Consider the following 17,214-nt stretch of genomic DNA (forward strand, 5'->3'; position numbering starts at 1 on the left):
TTTCTTCGGCAGTCAATCAATGACCTGTGGATAAGCCAACTAGATCCTTGTCGCTCACCTCGATAACCAACACGCTACCATAGTGATACAATCATGGCGTATGCAACTCCTGTTTCCGATCCAGACCCTTGACAAACAAAACGCCTCGCTGAACCAATGCCACAAAAGAAAATAATGAATGACAACAACGACTGGACACTTCTCTGTGCTCACCAGCCTCCTGGCAATATTTCATCTTCAAACATGCTATGATCCCAGCCCTTCTCTTCTAAAAGTTTGGCCGCTTCTTCACTAATCCAGCGGTTTTCTCTTACAGTATTTGTACTTGTCATGGTCTGGCTGGCGCTGTGGTTGACAAGATGCGCTTCTTCGAAACCAAAGAAACATGCCCACATTGTAGCGCCAATCCATGAAAAGAAGGAAGATATTGGAACCCACCAACTTTGGATGAAGGTCCGGTAGATAAGGGTTGGAATAACAAAGGGGTATTTGGGAGCATTTGCGTTGACGCTGAATGGGTAAGGCGACGAGTAAGCGTACATGGGCTGGCAGTACATTTCACTGTGGAGTAGGTCAGTAAGTTTTCTTTGACGCAAGAGGGGCAGACGCCCAGGTACATACCAAGCGATCTCTTCACTCATCCACCAAGTGAAAAGAAGTATCAAGCAAATGCTCAAGCCTGTAAGCCCGCCCCATATTCTCCAAGGACTGCCTGACGTTTGTCGCAGGATTTTCAATCGTTGTTCCCAAAACAGACCCCTGGACCATTTCCACATTGAGAACGTCTGGACGTGGCCATCAATTGCGCAAGGGCATGTGCGGCTAATCACTTTGACCTTCTCGCCATTCTCCCCTTCTTCCACATGCTCTACTTGGTCTTCGACGCGCTTCATGCCACGACTTGCATCGCGGATGCTGGTTCGCGCTGCACGGAGGCGGTCGTTCATGCGGTGGAGATGTAACAATTCCTGTTGTCGCTGTCGTTCTGCTTCATTGCGGGGAGTCTCAGTTGGTAGTTGGAGGCCTTGAAGCGTATCTTCTTCCATTGGGCTTTCGGCAGATGGAGTGATGAGGTCTTCCAAAGAGTTGATAGTTGAGTCGCCATAGTCTACCGACGGTCGCCTGCCCTTGGATTTCGCTTCGTCGACAAGAGATTGCAAGGCAGACTTGGGAAGGTGTGGACGAAGAGGCTCTATAGCGACAGCTTCAGATGGCTCCTCCGCAACGGGGGCCGAGCCTTTTTCAGATGGTCTCTGCCTGGGCGGACTAGCTTTTCTAGGCGAACGTGAGCGTGACCTAGACGTCACGCCAGGTCTCTGTACAGTACGGGGACCTGGTGTGTCGACCCAAGCACCAGTTACCACTGGTGTCTTGGGATTCAAGACAGGTCGCTCTTTGGGCATGGGTGTAGCATCTACACTACGGGCATCGTCTCCTGTAGCCTCTAGTGCCGGCGCTGGCGCAGGCTCTGACGACCGTTCAGCCTCGTTTGGTTTGTCTTGCTCGTGCTGAACGGTCGAGGGCGCAGCTGCCTCATTGGGCGCCTGGGCAGGAACAGGCACCTTTTCTACAGAAGCCGATTGAGCCTCTGATTGCGCCGTGTCTGTCGCCACCATGTGCGAGGACGTGTTCAGTTGTGCTGGAGGGGCGGATTCTGGTCTCGACGGTGCTGCCTGTCTCGGGCTTGGAGTGTTGGATACTCTAGCTAGCCGTCGCAGTAAATCCTGCGAATCTTCTCTTCGGCTCGGTATGCGTCTCGGGGGGACAACCTGAGGCGTGGCAACTACGTCGTGATGTACTGTAGCTATGCTCTCAACGCTCCTGTACATAGCCACAGGCGAGTCTTGGTTGCCGATGCCCGTAACCGGCTGCGCCTTGCCAATGGACTGCCACGAGTGGGTTCGCGCACGCAGTCTCCTCTTGGGCGACTGAGAGGGCTCGGCCTCCCTCTGCCGTATATCGTCCAGCACCGTGTTTCGTGGTATGTAGGGCGTGGATGCGATCATGGAGGCTTCGTTGAGCTCAAAGGTGAGGTCCCACTCTTGCGACTCGTCGTTGCGTGGAGTGCCCTTGTGCGAGAGCGGGCTGTCTGGCACGGAGCGGTGTGGCAGGCTGGCGGCTTGCTCGTCAAAGTGATTGTGGATGCTGTCGTCGGCCGGGACTGGCGTCTGTGGTTGCTGTTGCCCTTGTTCCTCTTCATAAGTGATGGTCCGCATCCAGCTCCTGTTGGTCCGGCCTTTCCTCCCCCATGTCGCTGGCGCACGCAGAGCCGGATCGCTCCTCGTGCTCCCGCTGCTGCTCGGCGGACTCTGGAATTTGACCTGCGCGTCCGCTCCAGCAGCTGCCGCGCTGTTCCTTTCCAGGTTGTCCAGCGTCAGTCCGACACGGGGATGGGTTCGCGCCTTCTTGAAAGCCTGAGGTCGGCCCCCCAGCGCCTGGTTCAGCCGCCGCTCGTCGCGTGCATTCTGGATCATGCGCTTCTCGAATTCGTCCTCGGCATCGTCTTCGAGCTCGCTCAGCGCAGAGCCAATGGAAGCGGCGTCATGCGTGTCTGCCTGGCCGTCTCTGGTGGTGACGGGCCGTTGAAGGTGGGCGTAGCGTGTGTTGACAACGTTGGCCGACGGCGGGGGAAGTGCTTGGAGGGGCTGGCGCGTTGTCATTTCCGTGCCACGCTGCCGTCGTGATAGAGCATAGTAGTCTGTTCGGCGTCGAGTCGGAATATATGCGGGGCTATTCTATGTTCTGACGTGGTCGCAGACGTCGGCGCATTAGCTTGTGCAGTTGTTGTCATCCGACGCGTCGTGACTTTGACTGGGAACGTGCGCCACCAAAGATCGCCGCAGGCATTCTTGCTCCGAATCGTACATCGCGAGCCTCACATCCAAATGCCATGCACCTTCACATTCAAATGCCATGCTACCGCATCCTCATAACAAGAGTCATTCAACATTAAATTTCGTGTCATCATGCAAGCCTCATGGCTCTTGGTCGTCGATGGCTTTGAGCCTCCTCCTTACCATTTCTATATCAGTATTGCCCTGTTCATCCCTCCATGCCCGCAGTACTTCCTCGCGCATGACCCTCCGCGGCGCTCTTTTGCCTGTGAACAGCTCGAACTGGGCAAAAGCTTGTTCCGGGATAAAGTCCAGGCCATCCATATATGTCCACAGCTTCTTCGGGCAGTCCTGTACTTGCTGCGACAAGGGCGTGTTTAGTGTCTTGTACGCCGTTTCCATCACCACACCACCTGTAGGGCTCTGAATCCACTGCCGTGGAAGCGTAAATTGAGCTGCAGGACCTCCATCTATCGGATCAGTGGGGATACACGAAACGATTATGGTAGGATCCCGGAGGTGCTCTGGCCATGCCTCGTCGCGCCATCTCAATATCGTCAGATTTGGCCGCTTCTGGCGCATCATGGGAGACGCCGTAGTACCATTTGCCGAACTCGAGGTAAGGCGGGAGAAATGCGCGACAAGACTCTCGGCTCTTTCGTACGTCCTGTTGAAGATCACAATGTTCATCACCCCCAGTTGCAGCAGCGCATAGACAGCTGCCCTTGCCATACCGCCAGCTCCGATAATTAGTCCGCATGTCGACGGACGCACTGCATTAGCCGGAGAAAGACCTCGCCGCACGCAAGACCGAATTCCGATCCACTCCGTGTTGTCTCCATACAGAGCTTGGACCGGACCAGACTGATTGCGCTCATGGAAGAGTTCGAGGTCATTGGGAATGCTTCCGTCTTCGTTTCTTCGACGCACGGGTATCACAGTATTAACAGCCCCGATCGCTCGCGCGTGTTGGCTCAGCGAATCCACCAACGCCATCACCTCCATCTTGAAGGGCTGTATAACAATAGAGCCACCAAAGTTTGGTTTGCGTACTAGCTCTTGGAGTTTGTTCACAGATGGGCTCTCGATGCGACTGAAAGTGTGAGGCATGCCGCACGCGCCGTACGCTACATTATGCATCGCTGGTGAAACGCTGTATCCTAGGCGTACGCCAATGATGTACATTTGCATTGGATCAAATGTAAATGAGCTGTAGAGGGCTTGTGTTACTTCTCTGGCAGTGAGCCAGGAGTCGTAAGGATATTGTGCTGTTGACGCCATCTGGTTGGTCTTCTCTCTTTTCGAGGCAGCAACAACAGGTGTGAGATATTTGTTGAAACATGTCGAGCGGCGACCAGCTCGCCCTGTGTTGTAGCATATCACTGGCACTTGTGCCTCGTGCGTTTCCATCCGACTACTGAAGCTGCGAACCGGAACATCGTCGTCGATGGAAGATGCTGGGCGAGTGAGTCGTACGACAGAGCAACCTAAATGTACTGCCTTTTCGTACTGTGTTACCCAAAAATGATCATCCCATGGTTTGTCGGCATGCAAATGTCCGATGATTTTGGTAGTACCACGACTGTTTATTACATCGGCAAGTGCAGCAGCATCTAGCGACAGGTCGATAGATGCGTACTCAGGTACCAGTCGTAACCCATGGTGTACGTGTTCCAAGTAGATAGTTCTGCTACCATCAGAGGTCGAAGTGGGTAGCACATGATATATGACGGGAACTACGGTGCTTCTTCGAACTTTGGATACACAAGCGCTGACGTCGTCCATCAGATTGGTCATAGGGCGTTGTTGACTCAGATCAAGGATGATTTCAAAGGCGTCTGCTCCAACTTCAAGGCTTTGGATATCGGCATCTTCGGCCAATATGTCATCCACAGATACTTGAACTGCACAAGTATATCTACGGAGCTCGGTCGCAACGTCAGAAAGCGGATAACCAGGTTCTAACGGTGGAATGGATGCTCCAACCGACTCGTGTGGAAGCTCCGGAGTCGTTATGAGTGACAAGTACTTGAGGAAGGTCCTCTGCGCTCTCTTTAATGTAAGAAAAGCCGGAGCCACCGGCTGATCATTCGAAGCGTTGTTGTTTGGTGATTTGACCTCAGAGATGTTGTAGAACTCGTAATTAGAACAGCGCCGAAGCATAGGTGCAGTAAAGGCGAGCATGTCGTTGAGTCTTTGCATGTCAAGTCCTCCCAAGTAACTATGCAAACTGGCAAGGTCGCGCAGGACATGGACCACTGGGTGCGTTCGACCAAAGTCTTGTAGTAAGACTTGTCCATTTCTTTCCAGGGAAACGCCGTTGCATACCAGTATCGCACCGTGATCATGTTCAAGGAGGAGAGTTCTCAGCAGCTCTTCCTGACGCAGATTGTAGTTGGCCGCACCGAACTGCTTGCGGTATTTGGCGGTGGAAAACCCCGTCGTTTCTTGAAACACGTCGTCAACATCGATGACGCGCCGTCGGCACGCCATCGAGGCAATGACGGCCAAGGTAGACTTGCCAGTCCCTGGCATGCCAAGGAGCACAATCGAGGCATCGGCCTTGAATGCACGGCGAAGATAGCTTGCAGGAGAGACGGGCGTTGAGGTAGCGAGAGAGGTGGAACGGGTACTAGATGCTGTCGAGGCTGTCGTTGGTCAGTATTCGGCCGAACAAGGTACTGGGCTTGTTCCTACCCATATCGTCTTCGCTGATCTTCCGCCTTTGACGGGGTCCAGTAGTTCTGGATGTCGTGGCTTGCTCTGGGATTGAGCTGTGGTGCCGGCGGTAGAAGTCACTGGTGGCTCCATCGTCCTCGCCCAGAGTCGCAAAGACGCGCTTCCCCACGGCCACAGAACCCATGGTCGAGACTTCCATGGGTACGTAAGTTGTAGTTCCGATCGTGTTTGTTTCTGACACTAGGAGTCAGGATATTGAGCCTGTATCAAAGCTCCTGTACTGCAGAGGGCGAGAGGTGAGGTGCGTAAACTGCGGAGCCGGGTGTGTCTGCGACCTCTATGGATATGCATGGTAAGGTCGTAGACAGACAGTGACAATCAATCAGCCAGGAGCATACGGGAAAAAGCTGGAAGAGTTGCGACAATCGTGTTTACGCGACGCCATGTCGCGATGGTGGTTGAGTGCTGACGAATGATGGTTGTGATGAGATGAGCAACCGCACAGTGCAAGTTCCGGATAAGCCTTCTTCCCCGTCTTTGGCGCCTTTCCGGCTTCGCCTGGACGCACGACAGCTTTGCACTCCTTTACGAGCCTCAAAGACCTACGAGAATCCTATCTGCGGGCCAATTGTCGCTTCTAGATGATACATTTCCAGCCCTGCAGCTGCTAAGCCCCGCGGCGCTGGTGAACGGATCAAACGGTGGGTTCGCGGTGCCTATTACCGATCTTTGCCGTGTTTACTCATTATATAGCAGAAAACAAATACGCGAACCATGCAGAGACGTCATTGGCAATCTTGTCATCCGAGATTAGTTTCGGTACTTGCTCACTTGCCGCCCTTTCGTCTGAATCAGGCTCATGCCTGCCCAAGCTCAGGCAAAGCGTCGTTCCGCACCTCAACCGGAAGAGAAGCCTGCTAAACGGACTCGAGTCTCACGAGCATGTGACCAATGCCGTGTCGCTCGTGAGAAGTGCGACGGAGTACAACCAACGTGCTCTACCTGCTCAGGAACGTCAAGAGAATGCTCGTACACTGCCAACCCTAAGAAAAGAGGCATTCAGCCTGGCTACATTCGCACCCTCGAGTTAGCACTTGCGTACCTGTTTCAGCGGAATCCCGAAAACGAAACTGCCCTCAATGAGAAGCTAGCGCAGGGAGGATCGTCTTCGCTACTGTTAGGTCGTGGCGACTCAAAAGAGTCGAACAAGCTTCACAGAAGATGGCGGAAAGCAAAATTCTACACCGACGTTGACAGGCTACTATCTGGAGGAGAAACTTCGCGTCATGAACAGACTGCAGCAGCTTCACCTCATACTAGTGATGAGGGTTCTGGGGTAGAGGAGGCTTTCGCTGCACATGCTAGCCGTACACAGGATCACATTGGCTACCCACAGGACGATATAGAGTCTCCGAGTCTTGGTCAGCTTGTAGGAGCACCGCCTGGACCACTAGTAGAGGAGACTATCTCAACAACCATGCCGCCAGACAGCTGGAAGCTCTTGGAGGTCTACTTCGCCAATATTCAATCCTGGCTTCCAATCTGCGAGAAGCATGACATCCTGAAGACCGCCTACGACTACCCTACACAAGGACTCTCTAGCAAATCCAACCGGCCCGATTCGGGCTTGTATGCCGAGTTGTGGAGTGTTTTGGCGGTAGCCTCACTATATGGAGTAAGCACAACGAATCACGATCCGTTAAATTCTTCGTCAGCAAGGCCTGCTAAGCTGTATGAGAGTGCTAAATCCCTGGTACCAAACGAACTGGATCGTTTCGACATGGGTTGCATCAAGGCGCTTCTCAATTTGGTCGTGTTCAACATGGCGCGAGGGCAGAGTGGAGAAGCATGGCTGCTTGTTGGATGTGCTTCGAGGGTCTTGGAGAGCGTGAACCAACTAACACTGATGGGCAATCCCAGGCACAAGCATGTTTATTATGGCTGTTTCTTACTCGACAGCATGCTAGCTCTCCAGCTCAAACGGCGTCCACATTTTCGAAGGAGCGATTTGGAACATCTCGGAACGATTGACGAAGACGGCCTGGAAGAGTGGCAGCCATGGTCCGGCTTTCTCGACCCCTCACATGCAGGAAGAAGAGCGCCGTTGCTCTCACTCAGCATTTTCAACAGTGTTATTGAACTTGTTGATCTACTCATCAGTATCGAGCAGCCATCTACAAGGCACATTCACAAGGACGCTGTCGAATGTCTTGAACGGTGGAGGGCGATGCTTCCTACAAAATTAGCTCACATATGCACCGGCAACGGTTTCTCCGTCCTTACTCCACCGGCTGCCCTGCTCTTGGCGACATACCATTACGCCTCATTCGCTTGCAGTCCGTCCGATGCAAGCTTCCACCGGTTATTGGACGTCTTGGATCGATGTTTCGAGCATCCAACTTCCCAATGCCTGCCACCAACAATCCGATGTCTACTAGACGTTGCGAACAGGCAAGCTGCGCAACTTGTTCTGCATGACGTAAATCGCATGCGCCTGGAAAGACTGCGGGAGAGAAACATAGCTGACTTCAATGCACAACACCAGACACAAGTGCTTGAGAGCACAGTCATGCCTCTCAGACAGCATACAACTGATGTACAGATGTCATCTGCAGCTTCATTGCAGACTCTGTTTTCGGACGCGTATCCTATAGCTCAGCCAGCGGCCACCCCTCACCATGCCTTCTTTCCCGGTCCTAGTCACTCGCAAATCGATCCTCGGTGTCCGGAACCCACCAGCGATTTAGAAAGCTTCTTCGACGAACTGGCTTCGCTAGACAGCGCAACCAGATCGGATACCCAACCGCAGTTTATGCAAAATCTAGGTTTCGGTCCAGACGCAAGCATGGCTGATTTGTTCAGCGAATATATACCTATGCAGTCGTCGAGTTTTATCACACGAGACGAGTCCGCGCCTGCCAATCTAGATCAATACAACTTCTACGATGCGAGTTGACCTGGAACCAAGGCACGAGGATGGTGCTTAGACTTGCCCATACGTTGGTCCTTCGCCTTCTACCGTTCATCTTTGAGCTCTTGAACAAATGGATGACGTGCAGTAACATGCATGTAACATACGCACTACGATCAATAGATAGCGATGTAGGACCGGATTTACTACTTCCGAGCTCTACGTAAGGCGCTTTTCCCGGAGATGCTTCTCAATATTCCTTGACGCCGAAGATGCGATGATAGCATATAACGTGCGTCACCGGTGAGATGACTTTGGGGCGTTTTGAAAAGCCTTGATTGGGCACTGTATATTACCATACAGTAAAGGCCGAGGTGCAATGCTAGAAAGCAGCCAATGAGCGGTAACACTTCACATCTTTCCAGACTTCGTACGGCGAGAAGCGACCTGGTTTTACTTCTAGGATGGTTGGTTGGGAGCCAGGATTGCTTTATAAATCTAGGAAGGGATGGTCAGAACGAAGGCCAAAAACAATCGTCTTTTCCATATGGGGATTTCCATATCTCCGTGGGTCTGTAACATTGCAAAGGTCAGAATTGACAGCAGGAAAACTTGGGAGTGAAATGAGAACCTTGGGGTTGAGAATCCGATGTACAAGCTAAGTCGCCATTGCCAAGGCTATGGCATGATGCTCAAGAAGAGCGGAGTGTTATCCTCCATCAGTGTCATGTTGACAAAGCCCACACGCGATTCATGAAAAAGGCCTCAACCGGTACAACTCAGTCGGCATACATATTGCACTAGACACCAGGTCTAATTAGAAAAATTCTATAAATCGCCTTGTCCCGAAGTAAGGAATCCTGGCAGCACAGTCCACGATGCCTAGAAAAAGTGGTACGGAGGTCCGCGCCGTAAGCTTATGCGAGTCAACCTACCAGAGCAGGGTCTGAACTATACAAACCTGAAAGGGTACCTGAGTCTAGTGACAGCCTTTTTGGTGCTCGATGTTCAGGGCAAATGGTACAGGGGTGTGTGTAGACGAGTACGGAGTCGCTTAAGAAGGAGTGATGGCATTGGCCTGTTGCGTTCCTGGAGCGCTTGTGGCAGTGTTGTCTGCCGTGTTCGGGTAAAATACATGTTTCGGTTCGGGCTTGGAGCAGGATGGTCGGCGAAAAGCTGCCGTGATCTCTTTGTTGTTATTGATATAGTCGGGTTAATGTCGGGTTGATTAGAAATGGTGTCCTAGTAGCTAGATGAAAAAGTCAAGCAACGAGCAAGTAAGCACTTTCGTGGGTGATGTCGTCATGTACCGTTGTGAATATTCTTAGTGAAACCTTGGAACACAACAGCTTCTTGGCTTCAGTCTTGAACGTCGTGTAGGCGGCACAAGTCATACTGTTCACGCGTGATGCTTGTTAGAGGATGCGACTATTCTGTCGGTACCAGCCCTAATGTTCCGACAGTGGCGGATAGACAAGACAACATCCAAGGCTGTGTCGAAAAAGACGCGCAATGCTCCATCAGCCACATCGCTCCAGCTCGATCTTCTGCAGCAATGTTCGATGCACGCATCGTATGTGCCCAAGAGACGGAGTTTAGGTACGCGCCCAAGACCTTCGAGACGAGCTCGATTGGGTGATGGTGTCGTCTGCCAAGATACTAGTGCTGCTTACCCCACACATTGTCGGATCGACCGGCGCAGGTGCTTGTTGTACTTCACTTCAGCCCTGTGTCCTGGGTTCAGACGACGCTGACCTTGTCAATTGAACTCTGACAGACAAACTATAGATTCTGCCCAGGAAGCCTCAAGCACTACCAAGAGAATCTGCCACTACAGATGACACTGTTGGCAGGAGATCAAAGAGCAAGAGCTGGATATACTCCAGAAACAAATATCCACGGGTGATCAACAGCCTCAATGCCGGCATGCCATGCCATGCCACATGAGATGCATGCGGAGAATGCTAGCCAAATTCGATCACGATACATTGGTCGCATCTACAGCTTCAGCTGTGTCATAGCTCCACTTGCGCGATCACTTGGCAAACTCTTTCCAGTTGTCACTGGGCAACGCTGAGAGCTACAAGCTTCGCCCTGGACGACCGTGCTACGAATAGACCCTTCATTGGTCAACATGGGTTCCGGACAGAACTGGCCGGTGGCGTTTGGTTCGAGATGTGCTTGGAAGAGCAATGCCAACCCTACTTGATACCTGGTGGGACAAATCGTCTGTGGCTATGTGCATGGGTGCCATAGTACTTATTACCCAACTTCCCCTCTTGTAGTGAAGCATCTGGAAATCATCCACCTCATACTACCTTCTTTCGTTCCATCCCAGCATCGATCACGTAGTAACGTCAGCTTGAACTCTCATCATCATGCTCAAGCATCTCTCTATACTTGCCCTTGCGAGCTTCGCGCTGGCTCAGAATGAGACCGTTCCGGACCTTGCAGCTGCCTTGAACTCCACGGATGAGCTTTCAACTCTTCAGTCGGTCATTCCTGCGGGCGTACTGGAGACATTGGCTGGTCTCACCAACATCACTATTCTCGCCCCCTCCAACTCTGCTTTTGGAAAAATTGACAACGAGACACTTTCGGGACTTACCTCTAACGAAGGGCTTCTCACTGCCCTTTTGCAATACCACGTGCTCAATGGCACATTTCCTTCCAGCGCCATCACCAACACGAGCGCTTTCGTCCCTACCGCGCTGACCAACCCTCTTTTCACCAACGTCACTGGAGGTCAGGTTGTCGAGGGTGTAACCAGCGGTGACAATGTAGTATTCTACAGTGGTCTCTTGACTAACTCTACTGTCACAACAGCGGTATGTGATCCTCTCTCTACCTCCCCATTTCGACTGCTAATAGTCCCAGGATGTAAACTTTACTGGTGGTGTGATTCACATCATTGACACTGTGCTGGCTATTCCCGAAAACACTGCCGACACACTTTCCGCTGCTGGACTCTCTTCCCTCCGTGGAGCCATCAATGCGACCAATCTATTCGACACCGTCAACGACACTCCCGACATCACTATATTCGCCCCCAACAACGAGGCTCTCCAGAACATTGGATCCGCGCTTAGCAACCTCAGTACCGAGGACATTACCAGTATTCTTACTTACCACGTTGTCACACAAGGCGGTATTGGCTACTCATCTTCTCTTGAGAATGGCACTACTCTCACTACTGCCAACGGCGAGGACCTTACCATCACCATCGGTGACGGCGGCATCTTTGTGAACAACGCTCGTGTTGTCGCCTCCGATATTCTTATTGCCAACGGTGTTGTTCACGTCATCGATGAAGTCTTGAACCCCTCCAACGCTACCGTTGCTGACTCTACTTCTGACGAGGGTGAGCCTGCGTTCGAGGGAGCCTCATCTGTTTCCGACGTCCCGTACACCAGTGGTCAGCCCACTCCTACTACCAGCATTAACCAGGAGGCTACCGAGGCTGCTGACCCCACCAACTCTGCTGCTTCCAGTACCGGTGAGAACGCAGCCCCTAGGCAAACCGGTGCCATTGGTATGGGTGCGCTTTTCGGCGCCGCTGCTGTTTACTTCTTGTAAGCCCAGCATACTGTACAAGGGCTGTCGCGTAGATGATATCCATGAGGATGATACACGAAGAAAGATCGTTATCGCGTAATGTAATATACCTGAGCGATACATTTGCTCACCCAGTCACTTTGTTAGACATGAATTCAAATTATGCTTTTTGTCGAAAACTACAGAACGACGTGTGTATTTGTGTATTTGACACTTTCGCCGTTCTGTTCCAACTAGTGATTGGCTAATAGTCAACAACAGCATTTGCAACAACGTGGGCAGATGCTTTGGGTTCTTCTAGGATTTGTAGCTTGATGTGACAGTTTTCTCCACCTCCTCAAGATTAATAGCTTTGTTTCATCTCGGAAAACTTACCCAGTAGCACACCAATGGCACAACTGTCTGATGAGATGATGACGTCTTGCAATACACCTGCTGCATTGTTCACAAGGGCCAACTCCCTGCTATGCACAAAGGTCTACGACATAACGCGGTCCAGCCAAAAGAGATGAGATCATGGGAGGTGTCTGATGACTGGAGACCTTGCGCAAAACCTTCTTCGGTTGCAATTCAACCGAGACAATTCGTCCATGTGGCCTTGCATTTCGTGCCTGCTAAACTGGTCCTTCACGAACTGTGCCACAAAAAGTAGCGCTCAAGCCACCGCACCGGCTGCCCCATTAAAACAGTTTCGGCATGCTCGGAGCTTACAAGTTTCCATGCTAAGGAACTACTCCGGCAAGGATTCAAACGCTAAACACTCACGACATTTTAGTGCCGCATTCAACGCCTACTGCATAGGGCAATTTAACTTCTGGCGGTAGCTCAAGGAAGCACTTAGGCTTCGTGAATCCTGTCGCGTATCAATGCCGGATCCTGTTCACCCGCGCGATGATGTCGACACGGCTGCCCCCTGGATGCGTGAACCCCCACTTTCTGTGATAAAGCAAAAGTGAGTGCTTATATGAAGTGTCACCATACCGGTAACTGCCTGCAGTTGTGACGGGCTGATATCAGGAATGGCATCAGGCACAAGGGTCCCGTTGTACGCAGATGTATTGCTCAGTTGTGCGAGCGAAACAATGTCGGATCCGACTAGAAGGGCCGTCGAAATTTCGAAGGAAGCGGGTATTGATCCTTCTATAGCACGGACATCATAGAAACATCAACGCAGGAATGACTTTGGCAATCTCCAAAAACCAGCGAGAAATTGTGCTACCATCGTATCGTACACGATTCTGCTACCGCTGAATATCTTGCCAGAAGAACCGACAAAAAGCTAATGTTCGGGCCTCCACAACAGCGGATGCATGCAGTTGCTTGGGATAGGCCCTAGTGTTTCGCAATGTCCGTGCTTTCGATTGGCGAAAGGAATTCGAAGATCAGAGATTGGATCGCCAACTAGGGCCGTGATGGTGCCGGGATCTCATTCGACCCTTTCACACTTCTCCAAGCCTTCCACACCATAAATACATCAAGGTTTGCCTCAGGCTCAAGACAACAACAACAACCATACCTGCTCGGTGCTTAGGAGAGGTATTGTCTGTATGACTTATTGAGAGTGTGCGCTGTAGAAACCCGTCATAAGGTCGCACAACCATAGCACAACAATAACGACCAAGAGAAGACTTCTCGTTCCTGGTCCCGCAATCTGTCATTCCCCATATCCGCGCTTTCGGTGGCGCTAAACCCTTGCCAATCCAGCTCAGGATTCGTAATCTCCAAAAACAGCGGAAGGAATCGACCTGTCGAACCTTAGTGTTGTCGCCATGACACGCTCGTGGCGTACATGCATTTTTCTGATTGAGCCGCTGATCTGGTCCGCTGCAGATTTAACATGCCGGCGTTCAGCTCTAAGAGCAGGGCAGTTCATGATTTGTTAACGGCATTATGCTCGGTTGATGCCCGTGCGGAGCGATATCCAAGTGGGGTGTGGGAAATATATGAGTGTTCGCAGAGCTGAAACATTGCGGTCCGTCTTACACGCGCTTGGGTAAACTGTTCATGGTTCAACCGATGCGACACCACACCAAATACCGTACACTCGACACTTCCGCTCATTTCTTTTTCAGTCCTCAGTAGCTGCGGCGTCGTTTTGATCAGGACATCGCATCATGTTTCGTCTATCAAGATCTCGGAAAGATAAGGAGGAGAGGCATCCAACCGACGTGTAAGTTTGCTCGAGCAACGCCATTTATCCCTAACACATGCAATGTGGAGGCAACAGGGCGAAACCACTATGACACTTGAAGTGTCTTCATGGTACTATGTTGAAACACTACAGGCGGCTCATCACTAACATGGTGTCATATCAACTTACTAACCATCATTAGATCTGAGCCGTCTCGACCAAGATCCATCAATGAATCCACCAATCGGACCTCTACATCATCCAAATCAGTGCCAGTTCCAAGGGCAGTTACACGACCAGCGGGTCCTTCATTCCATACTGAAAGCTCAATCCTGGGCATATATCAAACCGTAGCCTATGATGCTTGGGATGTGCCACGCCTGACTAAAACCCCATGGGAACTCGAACGAGCCAAGTGGAATTCAACACAAAGACACTCAAGACCCCAATATCGATTTCCTGTGCAAGTTTTCAAGAACCTCCCTAAAGAGGTATACAACTGCATAGTTGCGCAACTTGAAAATATCTATCAAGACCGCGACCAAGCCTGTTCATCATGCTATTTACGAGACCTTCACAGCCTTTCCTTGACGAGTCGTGCATGGGAAAAGGCTGCAAGTACAACCATGTACTACAGAGCCCTAGTACTTGCTAATGAAGAACATACTGGGCTCCCGAAGCTCAGGATCAAAGGCACAAGTAGACTTAAACTACTACGGAGGACGCTCCGCGACAACTCAGGATTAGCTCGACGTGTGAGAGAATTACACATGCTTGGCTTCCAGTCGCTCTATCAGAATGCAACCATCGAGCGAGAAGAGATTGCGAACCTGGTAGCTTCTTTGGTCATGGCCTGTCCACGCTTAGAACGCCTGGTAGGGTTTCACGTCCACTCCTCGCAGGCATTTGATCGGTTGTCACATGCGCTGTCAACAAGACCAAATCTCAAGGAGCGGGTGTTGATATTGGCTGATACAGATATGGAGACGGGGGTAGACGATGATGAAGAGACGCTAGGAGGCATATATATTGCCGAATGCGACCCAACCGAACGCTTCCTTGAACTCAGTTCTACCCATTCCGCGCTATCTACTCTGGTATTGCATCAAGAGCATGGTCGGCCTTTGATAAGCCTAAATTTCCGAGCTATCGTTGGGACTTTTCGAAACTCTCCCTACATGCGTCATCTTGTGGTATCTGGACTGGCGGCGAACTCGTTTGCCAGCATGGCCCTCAACGCTATACCGTCTAATCTAGAGTCTCTGCGCCTTGAAAATCTCCCCGGCATAACGGAAAAGAGCATACAACGTTTCGCTATCTCTCAGCAGGCAATTTCCATCCAGAAGCTGGCACTCATAGACTTGGACATTGAAAGTGTTCTCACCATAGCAGACATACTGTCTCCACATCTTGCAAGTCTAACAGAATTCTCACTTGTTCAAACAAGCGCCCCCACCTTACTGTGTCGAAGCTCGGAACCTAGTTTTCGATCGCCGTCGGTTCGATTTATCCACTGGGAATTATGCTCTGAGGCTTCTCCTCTGCCTTCGTTCGTTTCGCCTTCATCCATAGAACTGCCAGAATCGCGACCATTCCCTTTTACGACTCTCGAACCAATCGCTTGCCTCGCGACGTCTCTGCTTGCGGCAGGTATCCAGGCACACACCTTCCCATCGCTCCGTCGCATTCGCATACCTCATGATCCCCAAGGCGTCATCCAATCGCTCTGTAAGCCTCTTGCAACAGCACTTCTCCCGTCCGATACGTCCAAATTTGCGACTGCGTCACGTATCTCCACTTCAGACAGGTTTTCTATTATGCTAGAGGAGCCTGCTACATTATCGCCCAAAATGCATGGGTCCTTTACCTACAGGGCGACGTCGGCATCACGTGTAGATTCTGTAGTCGGCTCTACAATGTTCGATCCAAGTCCTACAGAAGTCGTCCTTACGCCGATGCGATCGCGTCTCGTAGCACAGTCGCGTATCCTTGCTGCTAGGAAGAATGCGACCATGGTCATTCGCGTTTTTGACCCCGAGGGTGAAGTGAGAGTGAATAAGATTATCGGAGGTCATATCGGCCATATAGACAGTAAAATTACTTACGACATTAAGACAGCTGGGCGGAGTGGATGGATCACAGGGATAGCTGACTTGGTCGGCGACAAAGGCACAGGGCTACTTCGGTGTAATCGAGCAAGTTGTGGACATTTTGTCAGTGAAGGAACCGGACACAGCGTCTTGATGGCTGAAGATCTCTTCTGAGGTGAGATGTTCTTTTGGCGGATCCCGAGATCATCTTCCCTGCTCTCGACCATTCACTGGTATGCTGAATGCTTCAACTTGTCAGCTTGCTTATGCGACATTACACGATACCCAGTTTTTGTTTGACCCAAGCATGAGTAATGTCTAATGCGGAATCAGACCGCGTATTTTGTACTATCAGAGCCGTTGCAAACGTATCGCTTACAGGATGCATATTTGATGAAGAGCGCAGGAGGCCAGGTAGTAACCTGAGCTGTAGGATAATTAAATAGGATGTTGATAATTCTTCGCTCACGCATTCAGTAGACCATGCGTTTTCCAACATGCCGACGCTGTGGCCAACGCATCGCGATCTGATCACGTCAACCGTTTGCTTGACAGGGGTGCCGGGAATGACGGCCGACGTGTGCTTGATAAGATATTCGGTCCGAATCCAGATAATCGCATAGTTGGTGGTGGTGGTGGTGATTGTAATTACGCTGAACTGGAGCCAATCGGAACCATGCCTTTCCTTGCGCGAATATCTTATTTGTGACAACCAGGATAGAGTGTACTTGACGTATGGTGTGGAGATGGTATCGCGGGATGGGGTTTGATTTGCGCATGTTGGCAATAAGCAAGCACATGCGATTGTGAATTATTTTTGACATTTCCAAGGTTCCATGCAGATGTTCATATGAATTTGTCCACCGGCTCCTCTACCGGGTGACACCATAGGTAGGTATCGCTTGATTTCCGCTCTTCTCGTGGTTGCATGTACGTCAGCATGAAAAGATATCCTCCACCGCGTTAAAGCTGGATGATCCTCGGTGCGGGAGCGCCGCATGCTCATTGGCAGGT

At 51.3% G+C, this 17,214-nt stretch overlaps 4 protein-coding genes across 4 annotated transcripts; 3 read left to right on the forward strand and 1 right to left on the reverse strand.

The window, feature by feature from the left end:
* Positions 1-215: 215 nt before the first annotated feature.
* GT037_000703 (quinate pathway repressor protein) lies at positions 216-5,712 on the reverse strand (the record flags this gene model as incomplete). The annotated part of the gene is made up of 4 exons (XM_038925750.1): positions 216-561; positions 622-2,645; positions 3,018-5,482; positions 5,532-5,712. Coding segments are annotated over 4 exons (5,016 nt in total), but the record flags the coding sequence as incomplete, so codon positions are not given.
* Positions 5,713-6,372: 660 nt separating this feature from the next.
* Positions 6,373-8,469, forward strand: GT037_000704 (quinic acid utilization activator; the record flags this gene model as incomplete). Its single annotated transcript, XM_038925751.1, has 1 exon — positions 6,373-8,469. One exon carries the CDS (start codon positions 6,373-6,375, stop codon positions 8,467-8,469), a length of 2,097 nt encoding a protein of 698 aa, XP_038791607.1.
* A 2,333-nt stretch (positions 8,470-10,802) lies between these two features.
* GT037_000705 (uncharacterized protein) lies at positions 10,803-12,000 on the forward strand (the record flags this gene model as incomplete). The annotated part of the gene is made up of 2 exons (XM_038925752.1): positions 10,803-11,252; positions 11,302-12,000. The coding sequence occupies 2 exons, from the start codon at positions 10,803-10,805 to the stop codon at positions 11,998-12,000; spliced, it is 1,149 nt and encodes a 382-aa protein (XP_038791608.1).
* A 2,736-nt stretch (positions 12,001-14,736) lies between these two features.
* Positions 14,737-16,374, forward strand: GT037_000706 (uncharacterized protein; the record flags this gene model as incomplete). Its single annotated transcript, XM_038925753.1, has 1 exon — positions 14,737-16,374. The coding sequence occupies one exon, from the start codon at positions 14,737-14,739 to the stop codon at positions 16,372-16,374; it is 1,638 nt and encodes a 545-aa protein (XP_038791609.1).
* Positions 16,375-17,214: the final 840 nt, after the last annotated feature.

Source organism: Alternaria burnsii (genome assembly GCF_013036055.1).
Source record: "Alternaria burnsii strain CBS107.38 chromosome Unknown 705, whole genome shotgun sequence".
NCBI classification, from domain to species: domain Eukaryota; kingdom Fungi; phylum Ascomycota; class Dothideomycetes; order Pleosporales; family Pleosporaceae; genus Alternaria; species Alternaria burnsii.